The sequence below is a fragment of the Orycteropus afer genome, unplaced genomic scaffold (assembly GCF_000298275.1).
Source record: "Orycteropus afer afer isolate SDZICR_OR568_19922 unplaced genomic scaffold, OryAfe1.0 scaffold00013, whole genome shotgun sequence".
Lineage (NCBI taxonomy): Eukaryota > Metazoa > Chordata > Mammalia > Tubulidentata > Orycteropodidae > Orycteropus > Orycteropus afer.
Window position 1 is genome coordinate 4,369,109 of NW_006921600.1, and position 13,124 is coordinate 4,382,232.

General features: G+C 36.6%; 1 protein-coding gene across 1 annotated transcript in view; it reads left to right on the plus strand.

Annotated features, from left to right (window-relative positions):
* The window catches only part of USH2A (usherin), a 1,482,371-nt gene that overhangs the window by 408,768 nt on the left and 1,060,479 nt on the right, over positions 1–13,124 (plus strand). Inside the window, exon 15 of the mRNA XM_007952540.1 lies at positions 4,435–4,593. Within this exon, the coding sequence (XP_007950731.1) occupies positions 4,435–4,593 (159 nt within the window). The remainder of the gene's footprint in view (positions 1–4,434; positions 4,594–13,124) is intronic.

The window sequence follows — 13,124 nt, forward strand, 5'->3', positions numbered from 1 at the left end:
AACAACAACAATATTAGCTTGTCTTCCTTGTAGGCGTATGGATATTATCCTATCACTGACAACATTATACTTCAGGATAGATCTTGAAACGTTCTTTGTGATGATGAATGTCATGCCATTCCTCTTCAGTTTGTCATTCTTAGCATAGTAGATTACATGGTTGTCTGATTCAAAATGGCAAAACCAGTGCATTTTAGCTCACTGATGCCTATGATATTGATCTTTGTGTTCCATTTCATTTTTTGACAACTTCCAATTTTGCTAGATTCATATTTTGTGCATTCCATGTACTGATTATTAATGGATGTTTGCAGCTGTTTCTTCCTATTTTGAGTCATGCCATGTCAGCAAATGGAGGTCCTGAAAACTTTACTCCATCCACATAATTAAAATTGGCTCTACTCTGAGGAGGCAACACTTCCCCACTTGTATTTTCAGTGCCTTCTGACCAGAGAAGCACATCTTCTGACATTATATTGGACAATTTGGACAATGTTTCAGGGCTATTCATAAAGCTTTTCAATAATATATCAAACAGTGTTTCACTGCTATTCATAAGGTTTTCACTGGCCAATACTTTGAGAAGTGGATGGCCCCTTCCTTCTGAATCTGTCTTAGTCTGGAAGCTCTGGTGAAATGTGCCCATCATCGGTGACTCTGCTGGTATTTGACTCTGCTGGTGACATAGCCTCCAGCCTCACAACAACACACAAGCCACCACAGTACGACAAACTGAAAGACTAGTGGTGGATCATTACTTTTAGTTTCCTTATACTCACTTGTCCTTTCCCTTTAAAAATTGTCCCTTTAAATTAGCTCTCCTTAAATTACCCATGTTGAGTCTACTATCTTTTTTCTTCCTTGTGTCTGAGGGAGTCACTCAGTAACTGCAAATATTTTGCATAAAAATATTGGTGATTATTTTATCAATAGGCTTATTTCTGTACCTGATTTATATTTTCTTTCACAAAAGAAATAATTATTAAAAAATAAAATAACTTAGTAACCTATAGTGTTCATGGCTTATTTAATGAGAAAATCTGATGAGATTATGCTTCTTGAAGGGAATGCAATGTTATTCCATCTTATTAAGCAAAAAACAGTAAGTAATGTGGTGATTCATTGTCCTTAAAATATAGCTAGACATTATTTTTCTCCTATACCTTTGTGTATTCTGAAAAAGAAAAAGAAAATTTGTTCTTTGTTCCATATAATTTTCTGTGCTCAGCTCATTATGTTTATGTATCATGTTATCATTTCCTTTGTTGCTATTGTTTTAGTATTTGCTAAATATTTGTGTTTGTCCTCTTTTTTATTGTGATGTGAAGGTTTATCATTTTTTCTTTGAAGTTACCCTGTGATTTATAATTTTCTCCCCAGTTTTAGAACAGTCCATTCTATCTTGCAGTTCTCTTTGCTTCCTCACCATTTAGAAGTTCTGTAACTGCACTATTTTTCCCTCTTTTTGGTTTGTAATTGTCCTCATTTGCCAATTAATGTCTCTGGTTCCCTGTTTATAACTTTGTAAGTTTATTTACTTTGGATATGTCCATAGCTGTGTTGATTTCTGGGTTATGTCATCATGTGTATTAATGGTTGCTTGTTGTTTTCTATTATTGGTTTGCTGTTCAAAGGACTCCCTTTAGTATCTCTTGTAAGGTTGGTCTGGTTTTAACAAATTCCCTTAATTTCTGTTTATCTGGAAATCTAATATCACCATCATATTTGAGGGACAATTTTTCTGGATATATAACTGGTTGGAAATTTTTCTCTTTCAGGGTTTTATCTATACCATCCCATTGCCTTTTTGCTTGCATTGTTTTGGCTGAGAAATCAGAGCTTATTCTTACTGGTTGTCCTTTGTAGTAACTTTTTGTTTTTCCCATGCTGCTTTCATGATTCTTTTTTGTCTTTGGTTTGAAGATGATATGTCTTGGTGATTTTCTTTTGGGGTTCATTGGACTTCCTGAATGGATATATTCTCATCTTTCATCATATCAGGGAAATTCTCTTTCAATAAATCTTGGACAGTTTTCTCAGTGGTTTTATTTTTCTCTTCCTGTTCTAGAATTCCAATTCCACATACGTTATTCCATTTGATGGTATCTGACATGAACCTTAGGCTTTCTTCATTTTTTTTTTTTTTTTAATCTTTTTTCTGATTGATCCCTTTCCAAAGAAGTATTCAGTTATTTGTCTTCAATCTAATTAATTCTGTCTTTCATTGATTCAATTCTACTCCTTTGCCCTTTCCTCTAGTTCTGAAAGTTTAGTATTAATCTGCTGGATTTCTATCTGTATATTTTTAATCATTTCTAATTTTTCATTTATTTTGTCATTTTGTTCTTGTGTTTTTTTCCAAAATTCTTCTAGAGTTTTATCTGTGTTTTCCTTAATTTTGTCAGTGTTTTCCTTCATCTGTCTCTCAATCCTTTGAAGATACCTAAATATAATTCTTTTGAATTCCTTATCAGAGAGTTCCAATGCTGCTTCTTCCTCAGGGACATGTTCTGGGTCTGTATCTTGCTCCCTTATATCTACCATTTTATCTTGCTTCTTTGTGTGGACTGTGATGGTCTGTTGTCTCTGAGATGTTGTGATGTTGTTGTATTTAGATCTCTGCTAGCTGTTTTTGAAGAGCAGCTAAGGGTGAGTGAGGCTCCACTTGGTGATTGTTTATTGTTGGCCAGTTGGTGGAGAAGGAAGTGGTGGCTGTCATTCAGTAAGTGAAGGTGCAGGAGGTTTGGGTGTAGTTGTGTCTTATGGGCACTGTTGCTATCTCCCACTCAGTTGGACAAAAATAACAATTGAATAACCATCAAAAAAGTAAAAGCAAGTGGAGAAAAACACATCATGTAATCACACAGGAACAATAACCAAAAAAAGAAAAAAAGGTAAAAAAATGCAATATCTGGGGAGAGGGCAATAACAGAAAAAAAAAAAGTAGGGTAGGAGAATAATGAAGAAAAAAAATGGGAAAAATGCAAAAAGAAAAACAAGGAATGGGTTTAACCATGAGAAAGAAAAAAACTTGCAACCAGAAACAGAAAATAGAGAAAAAGCTGAAAACTAGAATCTTTGCAGTCACTGGCATCCAGAATGTCCTTGCGGTTCCTGGAAGTGGAGCCTGTTCTTAAGTCCCTGGAATTTGGGAGTAAGCTGTCACTTTAAATATCCAAAATTGTCAAAATGCTTGTAAACATTCAAAATGGTCACACCCTCCATACAGGTAAAAGTCCACAGCTCAGCCTGACTTCCTCTTCGCTACTTCCCCATTTATTCACCAGCCACCAGTGCAGTCTTCTGTGCAGGCCCTGGCTAGCAGGGCCAATTTTTAAGCTAATTCTTAGGTCCTAACACCACTAGCAATATCCAAGCTGTGTGTGCCATCAGGATCGCTGCCAGACTGCAACTTCATATGTCTCCTTTTTTTGGTATTTTCATGCAAATTCTTCCAGTAGTTGGAGCTTAGTCCACTTCTATATCCTTCCTTCAAAACTCAGGGTTCCAGAATTATCTTTTGTATCCATGTCAGTTGGTTCCCCTTTTCTTTGTTGAAGAGGGTCTGCACAGTCTTTCTGCCTATTCCGTCATCTTACTGGAACTTCGAAAGTTTGTTCTTAAAAACAAAAAACGAGACCAAGGAAAATTTACAGTGATGAGACAAAATGTTCATGGTATATATTTATATTACACAAAATATTTCTGAAATGTTTTTATGTGCCTGATAGAAGGAATTGTATTACAACTTAAAAACGCTTTTAGCAGGTGCTTGTGTATTCACATTGTTGTTGTTGTTGTTGTTTGCCGTCAAGTCGGACCCGACTCATAGCGACCCCTCCTTGGGTTTCCGAGGCAGTATCACTACAAAAGTAGATTGCCCCATCTTCCTTCCGAGGAGTGTATTCACATAGCATATTTAAATTGTGTCTTACTAATATTTAGACTATTTAACATACCTACTTGTTTCACCAAATATTTCACTTTCTTTTATATTATGCTCAGTGAGGCATGAAGAGTCATTGTGTTTAATGGAATGGAAATATTCCTTTTAAAAATCTAAAATTTATGCAACTTAAATTTCAAGTTGCAATGGAACTTATTTACATCAACTTTTAAGTTAATTAAGAAGAAAGTAAATGTTATGCATCCTTGGATAGTTTCTCAAAAGAAGATAAAGAAAGAAATGCTTAATACAAACTGTATTTATGTTAGCTGTGTGAGCTACAAATTTATTTTATGCTCATAGATGAAAACTGTTTTAGAGAAATCTTGTTGCATGCTTTTTGTTTATTAATATCTTGGTAAAACACATGTCTTCTTGATAAAGTATTTCTGAAACAGAAAGACCTGTTTGCTGGATATTTTACTTTGCTTTACTTGTGCATTTATTGATTACCTTGGCTAATAAATGCTCTTTCCATTGTAATCTAGCTCCATCCCAGCAACCTCCACCCAGAAGCCAAGTTCAAAGTTCTTCTGCTATCAATCTTTCTTGGAGTCCACCTGATTCTCCAAATGGCCACTGGCTTTCTTACAGTTTATTCAGGGATGATTTTGAAGTCTATTCAACTGAAGACCAATACCCATACAGTGAGTTTAAGGGTTTGGGAATGGAAAAGTATAATATTCTGACAATTGGTACATTAGTTAACTTCTTTGACATCAAGGATATATTGTTGTGGTTTCTTCTGTCAGCACAGAGTGTTTTAAGCAGAGAGAGAATTACAAGTATCTCTAGTAATCAATGAAATAGAATACAAATAGATAAAGGTTAATACTTTTCAAATTCTCAAAGGTTAGGAAAACATGATGCTATCCAGTGTTGAAAAAGATGAGAGGAAGTAGGAAGTTTCATAAACTGCTGGAGTAGCTGTGTGAGTTCATTAGTATATTCAGGAAAGTTAAACTGTTAAAGTAAATGAAAAACATCACCATTTGCTTTTCCATTTAAGTCGACAATTCTACTTTAAGGAGTTTATTTAAAGTAAATAGTCATGACTAGGCTCAAAAATCACAAGAAAAATGCCTGTACCTACATCATTTGTAATAGAAAAATATTGATGTTCAACAATAGGAAAGTATTTTAATAAGTTATGATGAATAAGTCATAATAGAATCATGGTATGTTGTTAAACATGAAGCCCTAGTGGTGCAACAGGCATTTGCAACAGTTAAAACTCAGAGGTTTGAACCAACTCAGTGGCACCATGAGAGAAAGACCCAATGATCTGCTCCTGTAAAGGTATCAGCCTAGAAAACTGTATTGGGTCCGTTCTACTCTGTTACATGAGGTTGGTATGAGTTGACATTGACTCAACAGTACCTTGCACCAACATTAAATGTGGGGGAGCCCCTAGTCACCCTTGGGGCCTGGAATTGAACTCAATTAAATTCCAACCAAGCAAACCACTAGAAAGCAAACCCACTGCCATTGAGTCGATTCCGACTCATAGCAACCACTTTGGGTATCCAAGGTGGTAAATCTTTATTTCTTTCTGAGGAGCAGCTGGTGGTTTTGAACCATCAACCTTCTGGTAAGCAGTCAAATGCCTTAGCCACTACACCACCAGAGCTTCTTAGCCAAACAATGTTATTGTTATGTGCCATCAAATCAGCCCCTATTTATAGTGACCCCTCCTTGGGTTTCAAGGCAGTGTCACTATGGAAGTAGATTGCCCAACCTTCCTTCTGAGGAGTGGCTGGTGGTTTTGAATTGCCAGCCTTCTGGTTAACAGTCAAGTGCCTTAGGCACTATGATGCCAGAGCTCCTAGCCAAACAATATACAGGCCTAAAAGGTGAACAATTATACCAGGTAAGTACACTCCTTAGAACAATTAACCGTGGGAGATCAGAAGGGCAGCATTTGCACAAGGAGATAGTTCAGAGAACAAGAAAGCATAGGAAAGGACACAGGAGAAGGTGACCAGAGGGAGGAAGTGGGAAAAGAGTTGTTGTATTATGGTGATTGCAATCAATGTCATGAAACAAAATGTGTAAGAACTGCTTTATGGAAAACAAATTTGCTCTGTTAACTTTCACCCAAATCACAACTAAACAAAAACAATGAAAATAAATAACTGTTGAGATATGACTGTGCAGTGTAGTAAATTACCTGGTATGGTTTTTCTATCCATAAGTCTTTGTAAACTCTGTGGTGGAATTTGCTGTGAGCAACTGAAGAGCTCCTGATTGTAAAAGTTGTCCACCTGGGGTATTTCTCTTGGGTGCAACACAAAGCAATGTTCTGGGAGGTTCCTACTCTCTCTCAGGTGCTTAGAATTCTGATGTTATGCTTGGTTAGTTTGGCCACTCTGCCAGGCTCAAAAGGAGGCCTCCTAGAGACATAAGTCATCTCTCTCTGACTGCTGGTTGAGGAAGATGTGCTGCTGAAAGAGACACACATTGCTGAATGAGACTCTGAGGGACATGCACTGTTGGGAGAGAAACCGTGAGAAACTGTTAGGAGGGAGACTCTGGGCTGGGAGAGAGACTGAGTGTTTTTCCTGAACTTGAATTGAAGCCTGGTGCTTCCCTAATAAACTCTGTAATCTGTGAGTTCTGTGGAGCCACTGCAGCGAATTATGGAACCCAGGAGAGAGGTGGTAGGTACTTTGGGAAGAATGGTTGGGCTGGAGGGAAGCAGCATGTCTGGCCTTGTAGTAATAGGCCTTGGGCTATTGATGGTGATTCTGTCTTCCTCTTGTGTGGTCAGAGGAGGTCAGATGTGGCCTTCTTGTCTTTTTGGCAGACTGTAAGATTATATCATAGGTTATATTTTAAAAACATGGAAAATGTGATTGACTTTGCTTAAGGTAATCAAAAAGTATTAAAAAAATCAGTGAAAAATTTTAATATTTTAATTTAGAAATGCTTAAAAATGCTGGAAGACTTACAACAAACTATTATCTATTTTCTCTAGGTATAGTAAGTACAGGAAATTTATCAAATATTTATATTATAATGTATTCAAATTTTTAAATTCCTAGATTAAAAAGTTGACTTTCTGTTGGTTTGAAACAAAGTAGGATTTGAAAAATTGATGTAATTTTATGCATGTATTACTATTTCACAAAGATATAACACAACAGCATGATCTAAAACTGAGAGAAAAAGGATGTTAACAAAACATGAAATCTATCTTTGGGTTTGTGAATTTTTTGAAAATTTGAAAGGAGTTTGTAAAAATCAAACTAACGAGGCCCAATGTCTTTAAAAATATTTAATCAGATGTTTTAGATACATTTCCTTGAAGACAAAATGATGTTTTTCCATTCTTCTAGCTCTATCTTCCTCTGGAGTTTTGCTCCTTTGTCATGTTTAACAACAAGCTATTAAAAAAAGAAAAAAAGGAATAGTCATTTAAAACCGAGTTTGTACTTTTTGCTATTTAATACCCAGTTTTCCAAAAGTCTAGGTTAGCATCCATAATTGGTTAGAACATTGTATAAAGCTATGTCAAAACACTGTAGTTCCATAAACTTCCTCAGAACCAATTGTGGTAGTTCGGTTTGTGTGTCAACTTGGCTGGGCCTGGTTGAGTGGCTGGGCAGCTGGTGGTAGTTAATCCCCATGATGAGACTAGCAATCAACTCCATGGTGGGCTCGACCAACAGCAGCTGAGTAGCTGCCTTTGGGATATGGTCTGCTTCCTGTATTTAAGGACAAGGCTTGGGAATGGTCTCTAGCATATGGCACGCTTGGACCCTGCATGTAGCTGTGTCATTGTTCAGCAGCCTGCTATGCTCTGCTGACCTTGGGACTTACAATGGACTTAAGTTAATGGCCTGCCGTGTAGTTTGGTAACATCGGGACTGTGCCTTTTGACTTGTCAACCTTGGGGCTTCTCAGCCTCAGCAGCCTGCAGCTGTCTGAGTGAAGAAATGCCTCTAGCTCCAGTGGGCTGGGAGCAGGAGGCAGAGCTGGACCCCAAGGTTGAGGGGCTTTCACCCAGCCCCTAGAGCCTGGCACTTTGAAATTTGACTTAAAGCCTCCAAATTGTAAGAATGAACTCCTGTTTGTTTAAGGCATCCCATTTGTGGTGTATTCCTGTCAGAGCGGCACTAGGTAACCAGAACACAAATGGTAGGAGGATGCCTTGTTTTAACACATTGATTGACTTTCAAACTTCTGCACGGCATATACTTCTATTATGTGCATATTAAAGTAGCTTCTATTTTGTACCTAATTCCACATGACTTGCACTTAGCTTATTAAGTCCATCATTTTTTCCTAACTCTAAATGTCTCTTTAATATTCCAAGTCTTCATGAAGTTAATGGAAACTCTGAACTTCATGTTGCAGATTGCAAAGGGAAATGAACATCTGTCTACATCTGCCATGTTGGCAAAGCATCCTAAAATCCTGCTATTAGAATGTTTATTTTCTTCCAAATATCAGCATGATCCAGGTGTCCTGAAACTTAAACTTTTGTGATACAGGAAGAGAGAGAGTTATAAAAAAATTATTGAAAGTGATTTGAAAATGACAGTACTACAATTTGAATTATCTCTGATGTTACAAATTTGGGTCACCCTATTTTCAATACAGCTTAGTTCAGTAGCAAAATTAAACTTAAAACTTTCAACACCATCCTTAAATCCAGACACTCTTTCCATAGTAACATATTGTGATCTATTATATACCATATTCCATGTGAATACAAGACTCTTGCTCTTGTTCATGATTAAGCTAATATTGAATCCAAGTATCAGTTTCTCACACAATAAATGAGTATTTATTCACTAATCAAACATTTATATAATCCTATTACAGAAGATATTATTTCCTAAAACCTTATTTTTTCATAAAATAATGCCACTTCAGGCATTTCTTGACAATCACTATAATTAATGATGTGAAAATTATCTGCATGATGGCATTTGAGCAGTAAGAAAAATTGGTTAATACTGTCAGAACTTTGTATCATTCTAATAATATCTTCATGTTTATTACTCTATTTCCAGTGTGTGGATAGCATGTATAATATGAAAAGGAAACACTACTTATATTCAGCTGAATGAACACAAATCTTTGGGTTAAATAAAGGCATTTGGAATTAGAGATGTAGAATCATTGAACTTTTCAAAGAAAATTAATAGTGTTGTATTCCAAGCAAGTTTGATCATTTGGTCAAGTACCATTATAGAGTTCCTCTTAGAACAAAAACTTCTATTAGGTGGTCTGGTGCAGTATGGGATCCTCTAGGACAGTAGTTTCCAATTTAGGATTATAGTATATCATGATTTATGAAGCTTGTCAATTGCTTGTTATTTATAATATCATGCTAATAATGGTGGGATAATTTTAAAGTCTGTGAACAATTAATCTTTTAAAACTAAGTAAATTATATGCAGTGCTATTCCTAAATAAACTTCATTCGCTTGTGCTTTCATTTGCTTCAGAAGCAGAGGAAGATGTAGAAGTCAGAGTTGTTGTTGTTGTTGCTATTTTCCGTTGAGTCGGCCCCGACTCATAGCGACCCCTCCTTGGGTTTCCAAGGCAGTATCACTATGGACGTAGGATTGCCCAACCTTCCTTCCGAGGAGTGGCTGGTGGGTTTGAACCGCCAGCCTTCTGGTTAGCGGTCAAGTGCCTTAGGCACTATGCTACCAGAGCTCCAGAAGTCAGAGTATCATGTTGGAAATCACACATAATCAACATCTAATATTACCTCTGTTGTAATTCCCATCTGGTTTGCCTTTAGGAAAGTATATTATGTGCCATAGGTGTGGTAAAGAAAATGTCTATCATAGGGAAATAGACTCTTTTATTAGTGTTGGGTTTTAGGGTTTACAGTTTTATTATCAATAACTGTTAGATTGTTTTCATTTTTTCTATTTTACTTTGGAACATAAGGTGACCTAGACATTGATGTCAGGCAGATGGAAATTAAAAACAAAAGTCATCTTCATTACTGATAAAATCCTATAATGGATATTGGAGAATATACCCTCTCCCCTGCCTGGAGACAGATGAGGAAAGAGAAAAAGCAATGGGCTCATCTGAGCATGCTTTATGTCTTTTTCTAAATTCTCTACCAGATATGTCACTCTTCTTTTGGAATGTCATGAGTGGAGAGATAACCTTTAAATGTTATTCTAGGGAAATCCTCCCACAGGGAAATTTGCTATTGTTAGTGGCTGTCAAGTTGCTTCCAATTCATAGTGATCTCATGTACAACAGAATAAAATGTTACCTTGTCCTGCATCACCTTTTTGGTCATTAGTATGTTTGAATCCATTGTTGCTTCCACTGCAATTTGATAGCCTACAACTCAGGGATTTCATCTTTCACCCATCTGATTTTTGTGCTTTGGTGGCTTGTATGCCATATGAAATTGGTTGCCACCAGAATTTTAAATATCAGCAAGCTCACCCATGGTGAGATTTCAACAGTGATTCTAGATTAAGATAGCCTAGGAAGAAAGGACTGGTGATCTCCTCCTGAAAATTAGCTAATGAAAACCCTATGGGTCATAATGGAATATTGTCTGACAGGGAAAACTAGAGGATGATCATTTCTACATATGACCATTGTTTAACATCACTAGAGACATTAACATTAATGTCTAACATTAATATTAGACAACAATATTTCTTCATGAACCCTGAGATTTCATTCTGTCTTTATTCTTTGATTCTAATTTATTTTCATTATCATTTATTTCCCATAAAATACCAAGGATCAATGTAAGAAATGGTAAGATGGTTCAGTACTTCTGGGAGAAACAAAAAAGTAGGGAGAGGATGAGAAAGAAAACAGAAGAGGAGATAACATGCAGCAATCTTTTTCATCTTCTTTATAGTGTTTTGTTAGAAAAATTGCACAGATATGAATGGACAAATATTCATTTAGCCATTCATTCCTTAAGTAATATTTTGTTCAGTGCTCGTTACAGACTAAGTACTGTATCAGCTATTAGAAATATAAAGATGGCAGGAATATATATTGAGAGGAGAGAAGTCAGAGTTGTTGTTGTTGTTGTTGCTATATATGTGAGAAATATATTAATAACAACAACTCCCTACCTATTAAAGACAGTGGAATTTCCTTTATTTTACAATTATGGTACCAATGCTTTACTATTAGCAACAAGTATGATCTTCAGTTAAGGGATTTCAAGCCAGTGTAGTAGCCATATGAATAATTGATGGAATAAAACTATTTGGCAACTAATATCAATATATCACTAGCAAATCTTTCTAGTGGAGTATATCACTCTTCTCAAACAGAATGGATTTCATTCATTGATTTCACTGACTGATTCAACAAATATTTATTGCAGTTCTATGATATGCTTAGCACTGTGAATACTGTAGAGAGTAAGGCCAAGGTCCCTGCCATGTTAGAATGCTACTCTAGGAGAGAAGAAAGACAACTTATCAAGCTACTAAAATAAATTGTTACAAGAGTTATGTTGAGGAATGTATGCATAGCCATGGAAGCTCATGACTAGCTTGCTTTCTTCTACTTCCAGGTGAATCTAGGATCTCATAATTCTTTCACTTCTACTCTATTTACTAAGCATCTTCAGTGCATTTCTTTATAAACTGAATAATAACTCCACTCTACTTCTCCACTCATATCAATTTTCCAGTGCAGGAAAGGTAAGGATTTAGGAGAGACTTAATCAGAACTTACCAAGATTACTCATGTTCTCAAAAGATAATAGTCATCTAGTTTGTTTTACAATAAAGAAAAAGCAACTCACTGATACAAGATATAAGAATTAGATATCAATAAGGTTTTTTTTTTTTTTAAAAAAAAAAAAGTTATTTATAGTAAACGTGGTGTGGCATTCATTGTCACAAAAAATGTTTGAAGATCTATCCTGAAGTACAATGCTGTCAGTGATAGGATAGCATCCATATGCCTACAAGGAAGACCAGATAATACTACTACTGTTCAGATTTACACACCAACCATCAAAGCCAAAGATGAGGAAGTTGAAGATTTTTACCAACTTCTGCAGTCTAAAACTGATGAAACATGCAGTGAAGATGTGTTGATTGTGACTGGTGATTGAAATGCAAAAGTTGGAAACAAGGAAGAATCACCAGTAGTTGGAAAATATGATTTGGTGAGAGAAATGATACTAGATATTGCAGGCTAGAATTTTGCAAGACCAACCACTTATTCAATGCAAACACATTTTCAACAAAATAAACAGTGGCTATCCACATGGACTTTGCCAGATGGAATACACAAGAATCAAATCAACTACATCTGTAGAGAGAAGTGATAGAGAAACTCAATATCTTCAGCCAAAACTAGACCAGGAGCTGACTGTGGAACAGACTGCTCATATGCAAGTTCAAGTTAAAGCTGAAGACAATTAAAACAAGTCCACAAGAACCAAAATATGACCTTGATTATATCCCTCTTGAATTTAGAGACCATCTAAAGAATACATTTGACACATTGAATACCAATGACCAAAACCAAATGACTTGTGGAATGACATCAAGAACATCATCCATGAAGAGGAGATTCTGGTAAGATGGCAGACTAGGCAAAAAGACTGCACAGACACTCTTCAACAAAGAAAAGGGAAACCAATTAAGACAGACACAGAAGTTAATGCTGGACCCCTGAGCCTTGAAGGGGAAGATATAGAAGTGGACTAAACCCCAACTAGCAGAAGAATTTTCATGAAAATACCAAACAAGGAGACAGACAGAGCTGAGGTCTGGCAGCAATCCTGAGCGATCCTGATGGCATGGCACAGATAGGTTGGAGATTCCCAAGTGGTGGTGGGACCTAAGAATTAACCTAACAATCAGCCCTACTAGCCAGGGACTGCATGAAAGACTGCTCTGGTGGCTAGGAAATAAATGGAAAAGGTGAAGAGAAAGGCAAGCTGAGCTGGGACTTTTGGAGGGCCAGAGGGTGCCGCCATTTTGAATGTTTAAAAGTGGCTTGACTATGTTGGATATTTAAGGAGACAGCATGCTTGCAGAGTGCTGGGGCTTAAGAACACATTCTGCTTGCCAGCAACCCCAAGGACACTCCAGACCTGCAAGACTGAAAAGGCCAATGATAAAAAACCACCAAGAAGAGCCTGAATCACCCTTGGCTGCTCTTCACAAACAGTTAACAGAGATCTAAATACAACAACACC